The sequence below is a fragment of the Cnephaeus nilssonii genome, assembly GCF_951640355.1.
Source record: "Cnephaeus nilssonii genome assembly, chromosome: 18".
NCBI classification, from domain to species: Eukaryota; Metazoa; Chordata; class Mammalia; order Chiroptera; family Vespertilionidae; genus Cnephaeus; species Cnephaeus nilssonii.
The window spans coordinates 8,752,790-8,777,771 of NC_137089.1; the positions used below are offsets into that span (position 1 = coordinate 8,752,790).

The 24,982-nt window shown below is 41.6% G+C and overlaps 3 protein-coding genes across 6 annotated transcripts in view; 2 read left to right on the plus strand and 1 right to left on the minus strand.

The window, feature by feature from the left end:
* Positions 1–1,269, plus strand: part of CIBAR1 (CBY1 interacting BAR domain containing 1) — a 21,031-nt gene extending 19,762 nt beyond the window's left edge. The window contains 1 exon segment of the mRNA XM_079796235.1: positions 1,133–1,269. Within this exon segment, the coding sequence (XP_079652361.1) occupies positions 1,133–1,222 (90 nt within the window). The 3' untranslated portion in view covers positions 1,223–1,269.
* RBM12B (RNA binding motif protein 12B) lies at positions 315–23,388 on the minus strand. Of its 4 annotated transcripts, none has more exons than XM_079796234.1 (3): positions 23,369–23,388; positions 10,452–10,499; positions 315–9,894 (listed from the first exon to the last, which is right to left on the minus strand). In XM_079796234.1, the coding sequence occupies exon 3, from the start codon at positions 9,864–9,866 to the stop codon at positions 7,038–7,040; it is 2,829 nt and encodes a 942-aa protein (XP_079652360.1). In that variant the 5' UTR covers positions 9,867–9,894; positions 10,452–10,499; positions 23,369–23,388; the 3' UTR covers positions 315–7,037. The 4 variants fall into 4 exon arrangements, with proteins under 4 accessions (XP_079652360.1, XP_079652359.1, XP_079652358.1 ...); XM_079796233.1 differs by lacking the exon at positions 23,369–23,388 and adding an exon at positions 14,190–14,263; XM_079796232.1 differs by lacking the exon at positions 23,369–23,388 and adding an exon at positions 13,820–13,960.
* A 179-nt stretch (positions 23,389–23,567) lies between these two features.
* Positions 23,568–24,982, plus strand: part of TMEM67 (transmembrane protein 67) — a 38,499-nt gene continuing 37,084 nt past the window's right edge. The window contains exon 1 of the mRNA XM_079795845.1: positions 23,568–23,818. Coding sequence (XP_079651971.1) covers positions 23,626–23,818 — 193 coding nt within the window. The 5' untranslated portion in view covers positions 23,568–23,625. The remainder of the gene's footprint in view (positions 23,819–24,982) is intronic.

Below are 24,982 nucleotides of genomic sequence, written 5' to 3' on the forward strand. Positions count from 1 at the left end.
ACCTGGTATGTACTAGTAGAACAGGACGAAGTCAACCTCCTTTTTCTCTAAAGGACCACAGAGAAAAATAGATTTTGTGGGCTATATAGTCTATGTCCCTCTGTCCCAACTAAGAGCAACCATAAACAATACATTTTAAAAAACCAAAATGGTCCTGGCCAGTTTGGCTCAGTGGGTAGAGCATCGGCCTGCAGACTGAAGGGTTCCGGGTTCAGTTCCAGTCAAGGGCACATCATTGATGTTTCTCTCCCTCCCTTCCTCTCTGAAATCAATAAAAATATTTTTTTTAAATAATTTAAAACATAAAAAATGGCTGTGCCATAATAAAACTTTATTTTTTAAAGAAGAGACAAACTGGGCCATAGCTTGCCAACTTCTAATTGAGAGAGCTGTGTTTTCATATCTTGCCTTCAGAATTTAAAATGGAGCAAAATACTTTCTTGGGGCCAGACAACTTGGTGGTGGAGGGGGTAGTATTGGTCTGTGCCTTGTCAAGATGTTGAGCATCACTAGTCATTACTAACAAGAGACTAGTAACACCACACACCCAGTCTGACAATTAACAGTGTCACCAGACATTGCCAAATGTCCCCTAGGAGGTATAATCACTCTCAGAAAGGTTTGAAACAAGATGACCCAAGTGATAATAGTAAGAACTTAACGCTAAGTGATGAATTCAGTTTATCAACTCATTCCATTTAAATCACACTATTTTTAAAGTTTAATCTTTCAGTTGCCTCATTGAAATATCCTTGTTTTTGCTATCCCTTTAATCATTCTCAAATACCTGTTTTGAGACCCAAGAATTGTTTAACCTAAACTTTTTCTGACATTCATAATATACCGAGACTACTTTTTTCTGAAAGTATTTTGTTATTGAAGTACTGGTATCCAACTGGAATGATTAATTTCACATTTTTATTCAAAAAATAACAAGTGAAAAATCTTTTGACTGTTTTTTACCTTAAAAATACAGTAATTCATAGGGAATTTTCATTACTAAAAATTATTACTTATGGACATTTTTCTGAAATATTTGTCCTATGTACCATTCTCTTTTAGGGCATTTTAAGATAGCAAGCATGTAAAAATATTTTTAAGTGAGAATTCTTTAAAATGTGCTTTTTAACAGGTACCCACTTGTCGACTAAGAAAGGATCAACAAGCAGACGATGATGAGGAAGAGGATGAAGACTTAGATGTAACAGAAGAAGAAAATTAATTTTCTTAAACTTCACATTTCCATTTTTATCTTAAATGCCTTGGAATCCAGAACTAAATTGTAAAACTTTATACTGGCTTGATACATCAAACTTCAAAATGAAATCCTTCTAGAAATGTAAAATAAATTTATGTTGACAAAAAATGGAGGCTTTAAAAAACATTACACACCAGTCATTTCAACATCCTGTCTAGCAGTATGTGATCATTTTGTATAGGTTCCTTTTTTTTTTTTCCGAAGACTATGGATTTTAAAAGTATTTCGTATTAATGCACTATATACCTACTTGAGGTTGCAATAGTAAATAGGTGACAAAAGAGAAAAATATTTAACAATTCCACTGGCTTCTTTTAGGTTAAGATACCATGCTTTCATTATCAAAAAAGGGTCCTTACTCATTCTGATTAAATATAAATTCTATTCCATTAAGACTTAATCAAAAAGGCATCTTTTTTTCTTTTTCACTTTTACTAAAACCTGAAATTTCTTCATTTAATACATAAATTTACTTTTCAACAAGAGTATAATCACTCTTGATTAAAAGTAATGGAAGTCTAGGATATCAGTGTTTTACAACTATACATACAGTATGTATTTCAGCTTTAAAAAGAGTGCCATATTCAGCCTGATTCTGGTTTTAAAGCAAAACTATCATACTCAAATTGTCATGGTACTACAACTTCTAGGAACCTGTAATTTGGTGAACTGTTGCCTATGAAAGCATCATGGAAAACCATAAATCATTAAAAATTCTATGAAAAAGGCTACCAAATTACCACCTAATAAAATTGTTTCAAATTTTCACACTTATTCCTGAAAATTTAAAACAATTTAACCAGAGCCTTTCAGTATGCTGCTGCTTTTGTTTCTTTGGATAGGACATTGTACTTTATTTCATGGGTCCCAATCAGGCATATAAAAACTATGAAATTTATAAAATCATTTGGGAAAACTACAGAAAAATAAAGACTTTCTAGAAAGCTTTTTTGACTGTTATTCATGGTTCTGTTCTTAACAAAGTACTGCTTCCTGAGAAAAATCCTATGTGGTAAAATTACTTCAGAACTTTAAAATATTCAACACATTATAAAATCCTAAATTGATATTCTTAAGAAATTGAGGATATTATTGCATTTTTATGTCCCAGTATTTAATTTTGGTGTTGAACTTGAGGAGAAAAAAAATCAGGGTTATAGTATTTATTTTGCTGCTTACAATGGCAAGTCACTTTCTCTTGAGCATCGGTTGCCCTGTCAAGTCAAAACTGTCTGATATAAAAAACAATTAGCAATTGATTCTGATATAAAATGTATGCTTTGCTTACCTCTAAGAAATATTCTAGGACAATATGTGATACTTTAATCAATAAAGAAATTTAAATAAAAAGACAAATATTCTAAGGGCAAAAGGAATACTATAGATGATAATACCTTTCACCAATGTGAAATTAAGTTTCTTTTAGACCAGATAGGGATTGGCAAACTTTTCTTTTAAAGGCTAGATGGGGATCCCGGGTCCGGGTGAGGCTGGGTCTCAGGTCTGGGTGAAGCTGGATCCCGGGTCCGGGTGAGGCCGTGCGCCCCTAGATCCGGGTGAGGCTGGGTCCCAGGTCCGGGTGAGGCCGTGCGCCCCTAGATCCGAGTGAGGCTGGGTCCCAGGTCCGGGTGAGGCCGTGCGCCCCTGGGTCCGGGAGAGGCCACGCGCCCCTGAGTCCGGGTGTAGCTGGATCCCGGGTCCGGGTGAGGCCATGCGCCCCTGGATCCGGGTGAGGCCACGCCCCTGGGTCCGGGAGAGGCCACGCACCCCTGGGTCCGGGTGAGGCCACGCGCCCCTGGATCCGGGTGAGGCTGGGTCCCGGGTCCGGGTGAGGCCACGCGCCCCTGGGTCCGGGTGTAGCTGGATCCCGGGTCCGGGTGAGGCTAGGTCCCGGGTCCAGGTGAGGCCGCGCCCCTGGGTCCAGGAGAGGCTACGCACCCCTGGGTACGGGTGAGGCCATGCGCCCCTGGGTCCGGGTGTAGCTGGATCCCGGGTCCGGGTGATGCTGGGTCCCAGGTCCGGGTGAGGGCGCGCGCCCCTGATTCCGGGTGAAGCTGCGCCCCTGGGCCCGGGCGAGACCAAACCAGAGGGAGTCGGACCTGCATTACCACCATTTGTCCACCACCCAGAGCTGAAAAGTCAGTGCCGATACGTACACATAAGGAACTGGTGGACATTGAAATCAGGTCTCAAAAGAACTGTTGGTCCAGAAAGAAACTTACTACAGACTGATTCATTTGCCTGTCAGCATAACTAGTATTGCTCGTCTCACATTCGGTTCTTATAAGTATATTTCTAGTAACACATGATCTCACTCATCTAGGGGAAATGATGAACAACATAGACTGATGAACAAGAACAGACCCAGAAACAAGGAGGCATCAATCGGACTGTCGGGCCTCAGAGGAAGGGGAGGGGAGGGTGGGGGTAGGGGGGAGAGATCAGCCAAAGGACTTGTGTGCATGCATACAAGCCTAACCAATGGTTGGGGACAACAGGGGGGTGGGGGCGTCCGTGGGGAGGGGTGGGGATGGGAATGGGGGGATGAGGACAAATATGTGACACCTTAATCAATAAAGAAATTAAATAAATAAATAAATAAATAAAATAAAGGCTAGATGGTAAATATTTTTTTATATTAATGGGCCAAGAGACAAAAGTCAACTATTTTAAAATGTAACCACCTTTAAAAATGTGAAAACCTTTTAGCTTTCTTACAAAAAAAAAAAAAAAAACCCACCACCTCAACCAGTTAACATAGCCTACTTCTTATCTCCAAAATAGGTTTTAGGTTCTTAGGTTATTGGGATTAAATGATATAGTTAACTCATAATTACAGATCATACATATATATTATCTAATGCAGCTCAATAAATGATAGCTAACATTTAATACAAGTATGGAGATGACAGAGTCACTCCTTAATAGATGATATATGGACTAAGAACCACTGCTCTTGACCATGTTCTCAGTAATTGATAAAAGTACACTCCTAAAAAGATTCTTACTGTCCTATTGGTTGTGGGATTGGTTACTTCCTATACATGACTGATAGACAAAACTGGCTGAGATGATAATTACTGAAGCTGGATGATAGGGATATGAGGATTTAGCATATTATTCTCTTTTATGTGTTTGAAATTTGGTGGTTTGCTGGTAATCTGGCTCTCTAGAATAGAAAGCACCCTGATTTGTCTCATTTGCCTATTTCCATGGTGTAATACTCCATGGCTAATTTCAGTCATTAACATATCACTGGAGGAAGAGCTGGGAAAAGATGGGGGGAAATGGCTCCTAACCAGAAGCCAGCTTTGTATAATAAACTTGAAAAAAAAAAGTTTTAAAATATATTAAACTGATAGATTATAGAATAAAGTTTTCATATCAATTCATTAATTTTACATTTATAATCGAAATACAAAGCTTACATTTATGTCTCGCCAGGTGACTCAGTTGTTTGGAGCATCCTGTACACCAAAATGGTTATGGGTTCAATCCCAGGTAGGGACACTTATGGGAGGCAACTGATCTCTCACATTGATGTTTCTCTCTCTCTCCCTCTCTCCCCCACCCCCCCAAAAAATAAACATACCCTCCAGTAAGAATTATTTTTAAAGCTTGTTCACTGTTGTTAGCCTCATCTACCACTATCACACCACCCCAGCCTACTCTCAGCAGTTCCACATTGTGATATTTCATTTTTTAAGCTTCATTTTAGCTTTTGATATGTATTTGAGAAGTGTTTTTGTCTTCCATATATTCCTTAAGAATGCTGACCAAATGAACCATCTATATAATCTTTTAGCACTTAAAAATACCTATTTTGTTCATTGTGCTTGGTTTGGATATTAGTTTATCATTTTCCTAGCTACTTAAAAGCTTACTAGCTTAATGAGTCATATTGATGTTTTTTTTTAAAAAAAAAACAAATTTACCAGTTTATTCATTCTACCAGCAAGCAGGATATTCATTATTTAAAAAAAAAAAAATTAAGTTGGCTTCCTTTGACTTTAAATCACTGGAGATTAATCCAAAATACGTATAGTACTAATTGACTAAATATATTCTACTTCTGCAATACCCTATTACTAAGTGATAACTAACTACTGTATGTAAACTCAAATTTTATACTTATTTGCTCAATGTGGATAATCTCTGGATCACAGAATTGAAAAAATTAACTTTATATAACTATAAAGGCCCACAATCAAATTTAGTTTGGTAAAATGAACAATTTTAAATAAGCCAATATATAATGTTAGTATACAAGAGAAACCCTCAATATATAAAAACTTTTAAAGTTACTTTGTCTTTTACTAACAATGTTTGAGAATACTAATTTTATTTTTAACGCTATTTTTAAAACAACAATGGAAGAAAATAAGGCTCACGCTTGAAAATATTTTTGGCATCGTGTTACTAAAATTTAAAGTACCATTTAACAAAGTTAGCAGGCAAAAGTGTTAAGAATATAAACTGAAGTCAGTAGTGAGTCTGTTGTAACTGGCTCCATGATTTACTGGCTATGATTTAAAGTAAGTTATTTAACCTCTCCAAACTTCAGTATCTCATTTGTGAAGCAGGGGTAAATAATACTCATGGTTCTTATCATACCGAGATTGTGCATGTAAAACACTTATATTTCCTAGCACATAGTAAGTGCCCAGTATTTTTTAGCCATTATTATTATGGGTATAGAAAAATCAAATCCAGTATTTGCAAAAATGTCTATACTAAATGTTGAATATCAAAGTCAAAATTCAATCTCACAAGTCTCGTTATATTTAGTTATTAAGACTTTTGATACAAAGTTTCGAATTTTAAAAAATGAGAACCTAAGAGTAAATAGAAGTTATATGGATCATCAGAAAATTCTTCCTAGAAACACAAACTGTATCCATTTATCAGTTGTTCCCAGCATAAGCTGAAAGTCTCCTTGAATCTACACTTTATTTTTTGTCTTTTAAGTGTTTTGAGTTAAATTATCAGTTTGTTTGATGAGATGTTGAAGAAACCATAGAACTATACAGAACACTCTGCACTAACATAAATATTGTTTAATGTAGCTGCTGAAAAACTTCACAGAAGTTTTAATTCTTTTTACCTTTTATACAAATACAAGTTAATTAGTTGGTCTCTCCAGTTGTAATTGTTTTATTTTTATAAAACTTTTCAAGATGTGAACATATAAACTAAGAATCTCCTAACTTTTTTACATAAGTAAATTTCAAGTTCACAGTATGTTCATTTTGAAGTATTGATAGTTAATGGGAAGCTTAACAGTAATATCTCAGACAAGAAAGAGGGCATTAATTCTGCAGGCAGTCGCAATAAAAATGCTAAACCTGAACAATCAGTTACTGACCATTTCCTTATACATTTTTTAGTAAAAGATGCAGACTACAGAATGCAAACAAAAGCGAATATAAAATTTATCTTCTTCAAATACAGCACTACTTCATACAGGTCTTGAGGTTTACCCATGACATCAACAAAAAAATGAATGCACTCAGAGAATTAGTCCTCTTCCTACTGTCAATCAACAACCAAAAAAAACAAACAAAAGAAAACCATTTAATTTTAATTAGAAAAAAAAAAAAAACGACAATTTGCAAGCAAAAGATAACTAGACTTACATTCTACTACTTACATTTGTTCTAGTCACAGGTCAAATTTAAAATGTTTCATTAGGTAATTAAAATAAACACTTTTTAGAAAAACATGAAAGCATTTTACTGCATTAATACTGGGAAAACGTAACTGTGACTTAAAGTGCTCTCTAGAGCAAAAGTAACTGAACTTTGCGCGCGCCAACTGGCCTATCATTTAAATCTTTAATAGCAGCCATGGCTTCGTTATAGTTTATCATAGCAACAACGGCTTCCCCTGTAGGTAATCCTTGCTCCGTATACTGTATCCTAACTGAATCGGGTATAATTCTATAACCATGGAAAAAGTCTAGAATTTCATTAACATTAGCTTTAAATGGAAGATTCATTATCTTAATAGGTGTTATTCTACCTGAACTACAATTTAATTTTGGATCAGGCATAAATCTCCCCTCGGGAAAACTTCCCACATTACGCTTTCCAAAATCAAATTTGCCACCTTCTGGGCGACCAAAATTCACAAAAGGGCGAGGACTTCTAAAATCATCGGATGGGCTCCTGAACTCCTCCCCGGGCAGTTTGGGCGGTCTGAAACCGTCCAGAAGTCTCGAGTCCTCCTCCGGAGCCTCCCTGCGCTCTTCCTGTGGGAGCGGCCTGAAGTCCTCACCAGAAGGGCGTCTGAAGCCTTCCTCCTGGGGGCTCCGGAAGTCGTCCTCCCGAGGGTTCCTGAGGTCTTCATCCGGAAGACGCCTGAAGTCTTCATCCCGTGGGCGCCGGAAGTCTTCCTCCAGGGGGTGCCGGAAATGCTCCTGGGGCGGCCTCCGGAAAGGCTCCTGCGGCCGGCGGAAGTGCTCCTGGGGCGGCCTCCGCAAGTGCTGCAGCCGCCGCCGCAAGGCCTCCTCAGGAGAACACCTGAACTCCTCCTCGAGAGTCCGCCTGAAATCCTCCTCGGGGGGCCGCCTGAGGTCCTCCTTAGGTCGACGCCTCCATTCCCCCTGGGGAAGCCGCCTAAAGTCAGCCTCGGGGGGTCGTCTCCAATCCTCCTCAGGTGGGCCCCTCCAATCCTTCTCCAGTGGCCGTCTGAACTCTCCATGGGGAGGTCGCCTCCGGTCTTCCTCCGAAGGCCACCTCCAGTCCTCCTCAGGGGATCGTCTCAAGTCCTTCCTAGGAGGCTGCCTGAAATCGTCCTCTGGTGGCCGCCTCCAGTCCTCCTCCCTGGGGTGACTTAAGCCCTCTTCCCGATGGTGCCTGAAATCCTCCCGTCGCCTGAAGTCCTCCTCAGGAGGCCTCCGGAAATGTCCCTCTCGCCGGTGCCTGAGGTCCTCTGGGGAATGCCTAAAGTCTGGAGGGCACCGCTCAGGCCGCTGGAAATCCCCCTGGGCATGCTTGAAATGGTCCAGTTGCCTCACATCTTCCTGCTGATGCCTCAAGTTTACAGAAAGGCCCCTTGTGGATCTTGGTGGATCATCTGAGTCAAATGAATGGGCAGGGTCATCTCTATCACATGACTGGGAATGGTCTTGCCTTCTCTTGCTGGAAAAATTTACACCAAACTCCTGCATTTGTGCCTCAGATATAAGTCTTAACAATACCTCTGTCCCCAAGAATCTTCGACGATTTAGACGTTCGGCTTTCATGGCCTGTTCTTCTGATTTGAATTTCACCAATGCTTCTCCCAGACCAACTCCTTTGTCATCATGAAGCAAGTAAATGTCATCTTCAGCAAGAGAGAAGTCTGCGAAGAACTTTTGCACTTCAGCTTTTGTAACATCAAATGGAAAATTTCTTATATATATGCACAGTTTCTGGTCAGAGTAGTCTTCTTGAGAGTGTTTTTGTGAAACATGTCCAAGCCTCTCTTTCTCTATTGATGCTGGTCTTTTCTTTTCATAACATTCAATGAACTTCAGCATTTGTTTTCTAGAAATTGGATCAACAATAACTGGACGATATTGTAAAATAGCCTTATGTAAACCCAGAGCACTGTTATAGTCTTTCAGAGTCTTGAACATCACAAAGGCATATCTTGTTCTTCTTTCATCTTTATATAAAAACCTAATCTGTTCATTAGTCAGATCAATATCTTTAAAGAAATTCCTTAAATCTCTTTTGTTAATACTTAGGGACAGATTTTTTAAGTGAACATAAAACCCGAGAGGGGAACGAGAACGTGTTCTTCTGGGAGATTTTGAATGAGATCGTTTTCGAAAATGTCTATCATTGATTCCTCTTATTGGAGAATGTTCTTCAGTTCTCACAGGAATGTCACCCTCCTTAACTGTACTACCACCAAACTCAATCCACTGTTCTTCTGAGCTTTGCATTACTTCTATAAATCTGGAACCCATAAAACTTCTATGACATTTAAGACCTCCTGAAGCATCAATACATGAAGCAAATTTTACTATGGCATCACCATTATTTCGGCCATCATGATGTTTTAAGAAAATTACTCCATCCACCCACAAACCAGAAAAAAAGACACGTATATCATCTTCATTTACTAAGTAAGGCAAACCTCGTAGAAACAAGTAAGGATTCTCTGCCTTCAATGGCCGTGTCTTTCTTGGCCTTATATCACCATCTTCTGTACCATTAGTATGAAGCCCAGCATCTTGATTAATTGGAGAGCCATATCCAGAATTACTTGCTTCTTCTTTAATACCCTCAACAAAATTAGATAAGCAGCCAACCCTTGATGCCCCAGATCCTGGTCGCTCTCTTCCTATGTGATCAGTTCTTTTCATTTCTAGAATCTTCTGCATTTCTGCCTTACTGCTAAGAAAGAGCTCTACAGATGAATTCTTGATAAACCCTCCTGAACGACTTACGGCACGTCTTGCATCTTCATCTGTTGCAAAAATAATAAAAGCCTCCCCTTTTTCCCCTCCAATTATATGCACTCCTCCATCAGGAATAGTCAATCCCGTGAAAAAACGACGAACATCCACAGGCCCAGCAATAAAAGGAAGCCCCAGTAAACGGATGACTACAGCCATGCTGAGCTCAAATCACAGCAATAATGACCTGCAGACAAAAAGGTACACATAATAGCAAGTCTTATTTTTGAAGTACCTTATCCCACACTAAGCTTAATAATTACTTGGTTCCTACCTTCTTCAGCATATATAAATGAAAACAAAATACAAGTTCACAAAAATATTGATTGCATCCAATTTTTAAAAAAGGAATAAACTTCCTCCTATCTAAACATGTAAATAAACCAACTACTTCGAAGGTACATTTTCATATCGCCTATCCTATATAGTATGAACAACAAAAATATCAAATCTTCTTGTAAGTCTGCCAAGTGCTGCTTCACACCAAGACCAAACTATTTTCAAACTCACTAAGAAGCATATCTTCTGACACATGAGAGAGAACTTTGTGGTTTGAGGAATTTTACATATTTACAAAGCCATCTAAGGTCAGTATATAATTTCTGCTAAGTTGCTTGCTTACTACTAGTGCATCACTGGCCAGACATAAAGTACAGAAGGCATGGATACCTAAGATGTATTATTTTACTTTTACATTTTTTTTGTCAAGCCTCTGTAAAAAGCCTTAAGCTCTGAATAGCTTACCTTTTTATTATTTCTTGGAGACCTGCTAATTCTGTAAAAGCAACTTAACTGTGGAAAGAAAATGAAATATAATTAATCCCAGGACCCTGTAATTGATCTTAAACAACGCCAGATTAGGATAGTCACTTCAGAATGACCTACTTAAACTGTGAAGCAATATAAGGAACCACAACTATGGACATTACAAGATGACCTTTTTTATTCCAAGAGGAAATGAATCATCCGTTAGCAAAAAGGAGGTACAAATTCAGAATAGACATCTGCAAATTATTTAAAAACAAAAAACTTTTATAAACTAAACTTGAGATGGTACAAGTAAAGGCATGATGGAAATGTTATATATTTTAATTGGAGTGTTAGGTTACATGGGTGTATAAATTTATTAAGACTAAATGAATTCTATCTTTAAGGTCTGTGCATTTCACTGTATATAAATTTTACATTCACTTAAAAAAACAAAAACTGCTCCACAAGTAAAATGACAATTTAAAAACACCAGAAAATTCCCAAAAACTTTCAATCTCTTCCAACCATGAAAAGACCCAACACCTAACTTACGTCTGACTCTTTTGCAATTCTCCTCTCTTTCAAAACATAAGACCAAATCAAATTTAAAAAGCAACCATTCAAAATGACAAAATAAATTAATGAAACACTAACATTTCAAATTCAAACACTACTTTTTAAAGCAAAATCCAAACAATGGCTATCATTTGGAAACAGTGTTAAGTTCTACATAGACAGCTCACACTTCCAAACAGGGAACCAAATATAATTAAGGCAAATAGTAAAATATCCCTAAAATCAAAAACCTCAACTACTACCACTCCCTATCTTAAACTCAACTACTACTCCTTAAACTCCTAAAATAATTACTATTAAAATTCATCTCAAGACAAACAGAAAAATGTTCAGATAGAGAATCTTCTTAAGCTATGTCCTGAGTTCTAATGAAGAAACACAAATGACAATGTAGGAAAGTAAAAATATAATAAAAATACATTAATTTGGAATGTTTGGGAACTATCAATATTAACTACTGAAAAATCCCAACTTAGTGTTTAAGGAAATTCACATCTAATACTCTGAGATACCCAAAGTAGTCTTTCCAAATAAGTTTTTATGACGTACTAATAATTATAAATTTGTTCTTAATAGGCAAATAAATGTTTTAATTTGGTACTTACAGTTAAGTACTACTCTTCCACAAAGTAGGATCTTAAGTCATATTCTTTAAGGTCTACAAAGTTTATTTTCTTTTGAAAAGGGTCCATGGGTTAAACTGAAAACTATTAGCTAAACTAAAAAAGTTATCAAGAAATTACTTGGCACAGTCTACATCTTAATTATCAATGTCAAATTGTATTAAAAATATTGTGATTTGCCCTAGCCAGTTTGGCTCAGTAGATAGAGCGTCGGCCTGGGGACTGAAGGGTCCCGGGTTCGATTCCGGTCAAGGGCGTGTACCTTGGTTGCAGGCACATCCCCAGTAGGGGGCATGCAGGAAGCAGCTGATCAATGCTTCTCTCTCATCGATGTTTCTCTCTATCCCTCTCCCTTCCTCTGTAAAAAAATCAATAAAATATATTAAATATATTATATATATATATATATATATATATATATATATATATAGTGATTTACTATTAAACTATTTGCATGGTAGGTATATGGAAAATCTCTGTGCCTTCTACTCAATATTGCTGTGAACCTTAAAAAAATTGCTCTAAAAAAATGTTTATTTAAAAGAAAAATCTGCAGTATCAAAAAATCGAGTACAGCCTAATTTATTCAATATACCAATCCACACCAGCAATTTTACAAAAACTGTAAGTGGCTTCTGGAATAGTTGTCCCCATTCAAGTTCTGAGACTCCTTATGCAAACTGCCTTAGCTCCTTTACTTTTAAAACATTTTAGAAAGCAGTGTAAGTACACATCATTTGTCCTTGCCAAATTTCTATTATTTTATTTTTTTAAGATTTATCCTGGGAACAAAAATAAATCTACAAGAAAAGTTAGGGGTGTTTCAATAAATAATTTTATGTGAAATTCAAAAGATCTCTAATGATACATCCTCCCTAACTTAAAAACAATTATTGTAACTAAGGAGTTAAAATGAGGGCAAATTTTATAAATTCAGTTTAAGCAGACTATATAAAAATTGTTTCAATTTGTCACAGTTAAATATAACAAATGCTTAAACTTTTTTGCCTTGAGATACCAGGGTAATGTACTATTTATCTCTCTATAACAACATACGAGACCACCAACTACCTATAAGAGACCAGTTCTCAAAATAAGCACTTTTCCTGTGGTTGCCATGTAATTTCCTTAAGTAAATTCTGCAGAAATTCTATTCTTAGAACATCACACACACAAAAAAACAAGACACAAAATACTCTAAAAGCACTTAAAATGTTACTACTTCTGAATGCAACACAGGTACTTTTTGTAACTGCTGATTTAAAGACAGAGATAGGTTAGAACTTCTAACCTATGAAAAGAAGGAAATGGGTCCTTAAAAGCTCATTTAAGGGCAAGTTAGTGAAATTAATAAACTTATTTTGCTGCTATTTTTAGCCAACAATTCATCCCCCTTAATACCATTATCACTAAACAACAAGAAATGTGTATATTCTAATCAAGCCTGAGCGGGGGAAGCCGGAGGAGGGCTAAATTTAAATAGGCATTATTTCAGATCCATTTGATTTTAACTAGTGAATAACAAGTCATTTTCCAAACATGGTCAAGGAGAGAAAAATGCGACAACCTCTTAAAGCCCAAAGTTATGATAAAGCACATTCAAACTCTAAATGCACGAGTTTCCCCTGCAGAAAATAATCTACCCCTGGTCCACAATTATTCTTTATGATGACCTGCCCTTTATCCTTTTATCATGTAGATGGTTAAAATGAAAACCAAAGGCATTTAGATACAGAGCCAGGGTCCCCAGTAGGCACTGTAAATGACGACGAATCCACATGGCACAGGTTTTCCCAAAACATCCATCAAATCCTCAAATGGGGAGCAGCCGAAGGCAGAGCTGCTATAGCCCACAGCCTTTGTCCAGACTCCCGGGGGTCAGAGCTTCCTTCTTCCCACGCCAGGCCAAAGTTGCTCTGTCCGATCCGATGCTGTCGCCAGGACCTTCGGACAAAATCAGCTTTCAAATTTAACTTGGACCGCCCAACCTCCGTGCCTCTCCGTTACCGGGTCCCAAGGACAAACATGCCACCGTGACTCGCCACGGGGTGAACTGCTCCCAAAATCTAACACTTTGGCCCCTTCTCCTAAGCCTGACGAGCGGGGCCTTCTTTCCTGCCAACACTGACTACGATGACATAGCAAAGGGGGGGGAGGAAATACCTATGAAATCCGTCGATCTCTTCACTTTTAAGAAACCTGGGAAGCGCACACACAACAGCACATGGAGGCGGGCGGGAGTCGGGGCTGAGCGAGGAAAGCGGGTGCCCTAACGGCCGAGCGGTGCTAGATGCTGGCGCGGCGGCCGGCCCCGCCTTTCGCGGCTCTTCCGTCTCCGAGGCCGACCCCTCCCCGCCCCCGACGCCCCCGCGGTAACGGCTTCGCTCCTGGCAGTGAGCACACGCCACTGCCGCCGGGTCGGACACACAGGCGGGGGGCTGAGGGGGGAGAGGGGGGGGGGGGACACTCCTCGTCGCAGCAGCCTTCCCAGAAGGGGCCTCAGTGAACCTAGAAGAAGATGGCGCCCACTCACCCCTCCACTCCGGACAAACGGACGTACAGTTTGCCCATGCGCTCTCCAGGCGTCACCCACCAGCCCGGCGCCCCGGCCAGCTTTGCGCACGCGCCGTGACGCTCACCCACTTCCTGTTGTCGGGGGGGGGGGGGAGGCACCAGCCCGAGCCCGCCCGGCCTCGCGGAGCTTCTGCGCATGCTCAGATCCCAGCCAACCACGGAAAGGAGAGATTCTGACCCAAAACTGGGAGGTTCGTTTGTAGCTCTTCGGAAGCTGCGATCAAGAGCTGCCTGCGTGCCCTGCACAAACGTTCGCGATTTCGAGGAGTTAAGGGATGTAAAAGCAGAGAAAAGTTGGCGATTTCTGTTTTTTTTTCCTTACAGCGCTGCACAGTTACCTGTGTGGTGTAAACAGCTTCCAAAAGGATCGTTGTAAACTCTTAAAAGGCCACAAAATGTTAGTTTTACTGCCTTTATTTATTCCCCAAGTACAATGCCAACACCCAGGGGGCTTAATAAATGCATACTATATTCAACTTTATAGACATTAATAACTTTATGCCTGCGTTTGTTGATCGTCTTTTATGGTGTTTTGAAACAGGAGAACAGAAAGGCCAATCATGAGAATTGGGAAGTAAAAAGCACAGTTACAGGCATGTTCGGTAATGCCAGTTCTGTAATAGCTGGTGAACCACCTTGCATGTGATGTTATTTTATTATTTACAAATAACAAAGCAACCCACCATGTTCATAATTATATATGCATTTATCTGTTGATGCAAAGCTCACTAAGAAAGCAAAAAATCACATCTTTAAAGTTTACAAATGAGAGTGAAAAACTGAGTTTTCAATCCCTAGCTCACTGCAAAAGACCCATTTTTTAATTTAGTGATATGATTGTGAGAAAGAAGAGGTAGTTTAACAAATGGACAAATAGGTGGTTCCTGCAGTGAGAGCCACCATTTACTGACTTGGGCAAATTACTTATAGAAGTAAATATGTTGTATCTGAGACTACATAAGTTATTAATGACTTGTTTCGAATGTCAAGGTGATCCAGAGACAAGCCCTTGGGAAGCTAGGCTCATTGACTAGGTAGCATTGACCTTGATTATTCCCCACAGTCCAGGGTTGGGTCCTGGCCTGGCAAGCTCAGGAACCTGAACTTAAAAGCTAACATTGCCCTAGCCCAGTGGTTGGCAAACTCATTAGTCAACAGAGCCAAATATCAACAGTACAACGACTGAAATTTCTTTTGAGAGCCGAAAACCGACTTCTGCACATGAGCCACAAAGTTTCAATCGCACATGGTATTTTGTGGAAGAGCCACACTCAAGGGGCCAAAGAGCCACATATGGCTCTCAAGCCGCAGTTTGCCGACCACTGCATTAGAGGAATCACTACCTATGGCAGCTGAATATAGCCTTACAAAATGTATTTCTTAAATAAATAATATCTGCTAAGCACAAAAAGCAAAATGCAATAAAATGAGGTGTGCCTGTCCTCTGTTATAAAGGAAGAGGATTCTGTCCTCCGAGGCAGACTCCCTTTCAAAAGTATACAAAGGAGCTCCCTTGGGTCCTCGCTTGTAAGATAACCAATAAAAGAAGGAACAATGGTTGTGCCAAAAAAAGGCCATGGCCATGTGTAGCCTATTCACTGCACCAGCTGCACCCAGGGACGAGGTCATTAAGAAGTTTGTCATTCCAGCACTGGCAGGTGTGCCTCATTTGGTTGGGCATCATCCTGTGCACGGAAAGGTTGCTGGTTCGATTCCCAGTCAGGGCACATGCCCAGGTGTCAGGCTTGATTTCCACCAATGGAGGGCATGCAGGAGACAGCCTACCAATGTTTCACCCTCACATCAATGTTTCTCTTTCTCCCTCTCCCTTCCTCTCTTTCTAAAGATCAATAAAAAATATATATATTTTTAAAAGAAGTGTGTCATTCGAAACACGGTACAGGCCACAGTCCTTAGGGACATTTCCGAAATAAGTATCTTCAATGCTTATGTGCTTCCCAAGCTGTACTCGAAACTACATTACTGTGTGAGTCATGCCATTCACAGCAAGATACAGTAGTCAGGAATCATTCTCGTGAAGTCTGGAAGGACAAACACCCCCACACTGAGTTAGCACCCTGCAGATGCTGCCCCATGACCTCCACCAATGCCCATGTAAGGAGTTAAGTCCTTAAAGACTGAAAAAAATTTCCCTGGGGAAAAAATAAAATGCAAATTGTACTTAAAAAATAAAATAGAAAGCACACGAAAAAAAAGCTTCAGAATGTTAATATTGTCAATATTAATTCACAAGAAGAAACACTAGTAAAGTGAACCTGAGATGAACTCAAGCTGACCAGAACTTTTGTGGATATACCCACTCTGTATATGAAGTCAAATTATCAGAGAGTTTCCTAAGCATGGAAATAGCACGCAAGTTACTGAATCTCAAAAAGTGTTTCTCTTTTTACTGCAGGACACTAGAGTGAACATAGGTCTTTTCTAATCTTCCTCTGCCTTTCTCAGGTGACCATACCATTACAATAAAAAATATTCCGATCTAAGTAATTGGGTTTAATTACATGGTATTCTGGTTATTGAATAATTTCTTGAGCCTTTAGTGTGTCAACCTTAAAATCTAATCATCTTAGAGAACAGGGAAAAAACTAAGTTTCTGAAACAGCGAAACAAAAGACTATACCCTGAAACATGGTAACTACACCAAGCCATGGCCATTCTGTGGCTCTGTCTGGGCCATTAGTCAGTCCCCCAGGTCCCACCAAGTGTATTGCCACAGTCATCGTACTATCTACCCTTCTGAATGATTTTGGCATCAGACAGTTTCCAGCTGCCTTTCCTAGCTCTTCACCATCCACAAGTACAGTCTTTGTCAACTCCAAGGACCTTTCTCTCTCTTGCACACCTTGACTCCCATTGATTCAACCGGTATTTATGGAATATGGACTGTGGGTCAAGCGCCTCGCTTAAGACTCTCGAAAGACAAATGTGAAGAACTCACAGTTCTCTCTCCTCCGGAAGCTCAGGCTATAGCAGAAGAAATAGCACACACGTGCAATTAGTCATCACACACAAGAAGTCACGTAGAGCATAGGAATTAAGGCCATGAGCTCTTGGATCAGGCAAATCCAAGTGTAAATTCCAGCTCTGCTGCTTATGACTACAGACAATTCAGATCCTTACTAGCGGCCCCATGCATGAAATTCGTGCAAGGGGCTCAGCCCCCACCACCAAGACAGTCGCCTCTGCCTCCGCCCCTGCAGCCATGGCTTCGTCCGGAAGGTCATCTGGAAGGATGTGCAGAGGGATATCCCATCTAATTAGCAAATTACGCTTTTATTATTATAGATACCTCTCCATTTATATAGTAAAGATAACAGTATCCATAATACAGGCCCATTACGAGGATTAGTTGAAATAATGCTTGTAAAGTATTTAGCACCATCCTTAACACACAATAAACTCCCCTTAGAATCCAAGAAGGCTGGCTCAGAAATCAGAATACCACCATAGTTTCAAGCCTAACTCTATCACTTCTCAGCTATATCACTTTAGTTGCTGAACCTCTCTGGGCCTCAGTTTCTTCACCTATCAAATAAAGATAGCAGGGTTGTTGTGTAGATAAAATGAAATCACACAAACACACACACACACACACACACACACACGCACTAAAGGTACATAATAAAACACCAATAAAGGCATATAACATGAAATATTGCATACTGCTCTGGCCTGCATGCTCCTTTCCTATTTCCCCATTGCAGTAGTCCTCAAAGCACATCTACAAAACCCCGAAGAGTCGTTAAGAGTACTGTTTGGGCACTACTGATTAAGTAAGGAGCTCGCTCAACTGTGTGTGATGCAACTCAGATCAGAAAGACTTAACAGCATCAACAAATGAATGATGGAGGTAAATAAGAATGGAATAGGACCCCCAGCGTTTTAACCTGGATAATTTCTTGCCAGAGGTAAATGGGAGTCTTTTCTCCACACTGGAAAGATGGAGACTGAGATCCTGAACCTTCTATGGATGCTATAGGCTAACAAAGGAGGTATGCAGAAAGGGTACTGTATAAATCTTTGTGTTTTATTGATGAGATGAGCCCATTTCTAGTGAATAGCCAAGAGCACACATGAAACAGGATGTCTCCTGCTGTTTAGATTCCCTCTCCCTGGGTTTCACCCAGTCCCAGGAACATAAAATAACAAGCAGCAGCAGTAGAAAGACCTAAGAATCTACAGAGAAATTTCAAAGAGAGAATATAAGAAAAGACGAGAGAGAGAGAGAGAGAGAGAGAGAGAGAGAGAGAGAGAATCCAGAAGACTTTGTATTGGAAAAGGGAGTCTCATGCAGCCCACCCCCCTCAGCTGCATATGAACCTTGGGTCTGGAATACTTCTTACCAAGAGGTAAAGAGCCCACTCAGACTGTATATGGCTTACCACCTTGTATAGAAATAACTTGCCTTGTTTCAGGCTCAATGAATACTCTCATCTCTGCTTAAAGTGTGTGCATCACATGGCACCTGGCCAACCCGCTGTTCCATCTGTCCTCCAAGGAGAGGAGGCAAGGTTTGTTCCATTGCGGCAGGAGTGAGGTGCGGTGTCTAAGCCAATTACCTTGTTATTAGCAGCCAGGAAAGACCTGTTGGCCACTGGAGACTGACACCCACTATTGAAGCTAATCTTGCTCTTTCTCTTCTCTGTGTTAAGCAAAGTCTTGTCCCAGTGCTTGACTGTGTATTATTATTACTATTATAACTAGAGGTCCAGTGCATGAATTCGTGCACGGGTGGAATCCCCTCAGCCTGGCCAGCCTGATGGGGCCGGGGGGGGGGGGGGGGGGGCGGGGGAGGAACCGTGGGAGGTTGGCCAGCCAGCCCCCGATCGGGGTAGGGGGGGACGATCAGGGGCAGGGCTGGCCAGGGGAAGGGGCCACAGAAGGTTGGGGGGGTGATCAGGGCCCTGATTGGGCCAGTTGGCCACTGCAGTGCGCATCATGGTGACTGGTCGTTCCGGTAGCTTGGCTTTTGTATATAGATAGATAGATAATTTGGCAATTCTGATACCAAAATACAATGAAAAGAAGTGTTTGATAAGAATGAAGATAATACGCCCTAACCAGTTTGGCTCAGTGGATAGAGCATTGGCCTGTGGACTCAAGGGTCCCACGTTCGATTCCAGTCAGGGGCATGTACCTTGGTTGAGGGCATATACCCAGTAGGGAGTGTGCAGGAGGCAGCTGATCGATGTTTCTCTCTCATCGATGTTTCTAACTCTCTATCCTATCCCTCTCCCTTCCTCTCTGTAAAAAATCAATAAAATATATTTTTTAAAAAAGAATGAAGATAATAGGTGGGAGGGAACAGCAAAAAGGCTTTGCAAGCAGGAGGCAGATGGGAAGGTGATAATTTCTTTCATGAATCCCAAAAGGTTGGATCCTAAATTGACAGTGGGGAAGCTAAAAAGCAACTTGATATGCACCATACAAGTTGTTCAAGACTTAGGAGTCCTCAACAGCTTCTCTTGGGGAAAGAGATGAAAACAGAGTTCATTGAACATCAATTTATAAAGCACTAAAGACATGCATTTAAGACTTCCTTCCCACCAAGAAACCAGCTAGAGTAGAATATTGAAAGCTTATTCTCCAGAGGAAGTATGACTAGGGGACAACCGATACACATGAGATCAGTGGGTCTATATATAAAAGAAGGACATTGTGTGAATGATGAAACTGTATGATGAAACTCACACCCTCTTTCCCCACTCAACCTGGCAGCAGCCAGGCTTAAATCCTCCAGGGAGAGGATTCTTTCTGGGGAATTTGATGAGCACAACAGTGGGGTGAGAAGGAGGAAAAAATACTGACATGGGAAATGCCCTATGACCAGCCCAGGCAAATCACACCACCCTTTGTAGTCCAGTCAAGAAACCCCAACTGTTGTTCTTATAGAGACCAACATAGTGGTTAAGAACACACATGCCTGAGGCAACAGAAGCAAAAATAAACAAGTGGGACTAAATCCAACTAAAAAAGCTGCACAGCCAAGGAAACCAGCGACAAAAATAAAAAGGCAACCTATGGAATGGGAGAAAAATCTTTTCAAAGAAGACTTTGAATTGGAAAAGGGAGTCTCATGCAGCCCACCCCCCTCATGTATCTGATTAGGAGTTAATATCCAAAGGGTCAATAGCCAAAATATATACACAACTCATATAACTGAATAGCAAAAACACAATCTGATTAAAAAATGGGCAGACGATGTAAATAGTCATTTCTCAGGAACAAAAACATACCCATGGCCATCAGGTACCTGAAAAGGTGCTCGATATCACTAATCATCAGGGAGATGCAAGTCAAAACCAGAGTGAGCTATCATGTCACACCCGATAGAACGGTTATTATGAAAAAGATGAGCAGTGACAAGTGTTAGAGAAGATGTAAAGAGAAGGGAACCTTCGTGCACTGTTGGTGGCGATGTAAATTGGTGCAGCCGCTGTGGAAAATCTTACAGAGATTCCTCAAAAAAATTAAAAATATAACTGATACCACTGTAATCAACCTAATTATGAATACCTGGAAAGGAGCAACGGGAAGGCCAAATAGTATAGGCATGCCATTATATTATCGTGCAGTTTAACACTCCCCAGGGCGGCACAGGTCTGTTTCCCCACTCTTCTCCCAGATCGCCGGGGGAAGGTACTGAACAGGGGAGAACAGACAAATGCCCAGTAAAGTCTGGGTGAAACAGTGAAGGTACTTGTCTGTAAGTCACACCTGGAAACAGGTCATTGGCCAGAGTAGGCGTGGCCACTGCAAGCACAGGAAGATTTGAGATGTTTAATCTCCTATGCAAAGGAGTTCAAGCATTGCTCTATTCTTGCCCTCTTGGCTCCTGGCTTCCTCTGATTGACTCCTGGCTTGTGGGGCTCTCAGGCTCCTACATTCATGGCCGTGAGCCAGGTGGACCCCACACAATGAATAGACTAATGGACTGCAAGCAGCCTGATGGTATACCGGGCCCAACTCCAACATGGAACAGAAACTCTGGACTCTGGTTCTGTTTCTGGCTTTACTGAAGAGATGTAATTCCATGGAAATAATGCTTTCTACCGTATCATAGCTTCCCGTGGGGGCCTCCAGGAATGCTTATTCCAGCAGCACGCCAAGAATCCCACTCCCACTAGCAATGGAGAAAGACCACCCACGCTTTTCTCCAAACACATAACTACCATAGGATCCAGCAATTCCAGTTCTGAGTATTTATCAAAGAAAATGAAACACTAACTTAAAAAGATATATGCACCTCCATGTTCATTGTAGCATTACTTACAATAGACAAGATATGGAAACAACTTAAATGTCCATCAATGAATAAATGGACAAAGATGTGGTATATATATGTGTGTATATCTATACTAATAAAAGGGTAATATGCTAATTAGACCAGACGTCCTTCTGGACAAAGCCACGGTGGTGGGGACCAAGGCAGAGGTGGTTAGGGGCGATCAGGCCGGCAGGGGGGCAGTTAGGGGCATCAGGCCAGCAGGCAGAGGTGGTTAGGGGTGATCAGGCAGGCAGGCAGGCAGGTGAGTGGTTAGGAGCCAGCGGTCCTTGATTGCGTGAGGGATGTCCAACTGCCAGTTTAAACCAGCTGTTGGACATCCCCCGAGGGGTCCTGGATTGGAGAGGGTGCAGGCCGGGCTGAGGGACCCCCCCCCTCCATGCACGAATTTTGTGCACCGAGCCTCTAGAGTGTGTGTGTGTGTGTGTGTACACATACATATATATATGATGGAATATCATATCATACATATATATAAAATGGAATATCATTTAGCCACAAAAAAGTGAAATCTTGCCATTTGCAACAACATGGATGGACCTTGAGGGCATAAACTAAATGAAATAAATCAGCCAGAGAAAGACCAATACCATACAATCTCACTTATATGTAGAATCTTAAAAAAAATCAACCAACCAATCAAACAAAAAACCCAAGCTCATTGATAGAACAGATTGGTGGTTGCAAAAGGCAGGGGGTGGAAGGTAGGCAAAATGGTGAAGGGTATCAAAAGATACAAACTTCCAGTTATAAAATAAATAAGTCCTGGGGATGTAATGTACAGCATGGTGACTATAGTTAATAATACTGTCCTGAATATTTGAAGGTTGCTAAGACAATAGATCTTAAAAGTGCTCTTCACAAGTGTTAATGTAAAAACATTCAAATCTGTAAAGAAATTTTTTATGAGTTTATTTGAGCCAAACTGTTGACAATTGCCGGGAAGCAGAATCTCAGCAGATTGGGGTAATGCTCTGGAGAATGCAGTTTTATCTTGTTTTATACTTTACATTCAAAGGAGGAGATTGGGGATAGACTAAGGAGGTGGAGAAAGCAAAGGGGGCGGGGAGAACCTCTGGGATTGGATAAAAAGTGAAATGATGGACCATACTTCTTTTACTTAGGTGGGTGCAGGATAGTTAACAGTCAACAATTAACATGATAACAATAACAATGAAGAAATTTATGGTCTCTGTCCTGGTGGCCAGACAATAGGCTCAATTAAGGTAAAGATTGACCTTTATCAGGGAAGATACTGGTCTAGGACATGACTATCCACTATAAACTGCTTTTAGTTAGAGTTTAATTTCAGACCATTGTTTGTGTTTACTTTAGGTCTTCGAGATTGCAAAGCAGCCATCCAGGCCTTTCCTGAACTAGTCAGGTTATCATATGGCCCCCCCCAACCCCCACCCCGCCTCCCCTCCCTCCACATAAGAAAAAAAATGTTAAGATAGCCCTGGCCAGTTTGGCTCAGTGGATAGAGCGTCAGCCTGTGGACTGAGGGGAAGGGAGAGGGGCGGGGGAGAGAGAGAGAGAAACATCAGTGATGAGAGAGAATCATTGATCGGCTGCCTCCTGCATGCCCCACACTGGGGATCAAACACTCAACCTGGGCATGTGCCCTTGACCGGAATATCGATCCCGGTCCCGGTCCTGGGACCCTTTCAGTCCCAGGCCAACGCTCTATCCACTGAACCAAACAGGCTAGGGCTGAAAACATACTTTTAATTTGTGAGATGCAATCTGCTATTTTCTGCTATTTTATTTCCCGACCTCCAAATTGATCTCACGTCCCGCCTAAGGATCGCGTCCCAGAGTTTGAAACAAACCTTTTTAAAGAGAGCGTCTCCCCGCCAGGCTTCAGGGTTAGCGCGCCCCCAACCCGTCCTTTTTAGGACCAGCCCGCTTCCCGCGCGCGGCTTTGGTAACCTAGCAACCAAGCAGCACTCGTAGACACTTCCGGAACCTCAGGCGGGAGTTGTCCAATCGGCTCTGCGGAGTCGCCGCAAAGGCTGACGGGGCGCCGGAGACTGGGCGCCGCCGGCGTCGGCTCCATGGTGACCGGCCGCCGCGGGCTCGGGCGGCGATGGCTCTTCGGTCTAGCTGGGCGGTCGCGGCCGTGACAGTATTCCTCCCGTGGGTCCTCCCTCGCGTCTCCCGGGCCCAGACCTTCTCGTTCCCCTTCCGGCAGCCGGAGACCTGCGGCCGCGACCAGTACTTCGACATCTCCGCGCTCTCCTGTGCGCCGTGCGGAGCCCACCAGAGGCAGGACGCCCGCGGTGAGATGATGGAGGGCCCCGGCCCGGCCCACACCCCGGCCTGCTGCTGGGCCCAGCCCCCCGGGTCGCTGAAACACCTTTTCGTCTGCGGGAAGAGTGTTTCTGGAAAGTGAACCGCCAACGCCAGGGCGGATTTCCTTGGAGGATTGCGGTTTAGGGGACCCCCGAGCCCGCTACTTGGCGCCGGTGTCCCCTCCTCTGCAGCCCAAAGGCCTTTAGGGAGCACCTGGGAAGCTGCCCAGCGAAGGTAGAAAACATGGAGAAGTCATCTGAGGTCCAGAGGAGCAGGAGACAGCACAGGTCGGGGAGGGGACGCAGATTAGCCCTTGGGGACTGTGATAACCGTTTATCTTACTTTTCTTTCTTTTTTAAAAAATATATATTTTATTGATTTTTTACAGAGAGGAATGGAGAGAGAGAGAGGAATAGAGAGCTAGAAACATTGATGAGAGAGAAACATCGATTCAGCTGCCTTCTACACACACCCCACTGGGGATGTGCCCGAAATCAAGGTGCATGCCCTTGACTGGAATCGAACCTGGGACCCCCTCAGTCCACAGGCTGACGCTCTATCCACTGAGCCAAACCGGCCAGGGCTATCTTACTTTTCAAAAGCCAGACCCTTAGAGCTGGAAGGGACCTTACACTCAGGCAGGGTCAGCCTTCTCGTTTTACAGATAAGGAAGCTGCAGTCCAGGTAAGGTTGTAATGTCCTCTTTGCCACCTAAATGGGGGACTGGAAGAGCATGTGTCTTTGCCCTGAGCCTGGACCCATGTATTTCCACTGTAGCATGCGTCTATAATGTTATAGATGTCCTTCGGACTTATTACTTTTATTATTGAATATTACTAATTGACCTTAAAGTCTCTTTCAATTAAGCCTAATTTTTATCTATTTATTTATTTTTTGCTTGAAACATCCATCATTTGGTCCTGGTTCTCTTCACCGAAACTGCTTAGAATAAGACTTTTCCTATGCTCTAAAGTCTAAGATTTTTTGTTTGTTTGTTTTTTAATTTATCTTTATGGTTGAAAGTATTACAGATATCTCCCCCTTTTATCACCCTCTCCACCCCACACCAGCCCCTCCCTGGCCTTCACCACACTGTGTGTCCATGGGCTATGGATAGATACATCCTAAGTTCCCCGATTAATCTCTCCCCA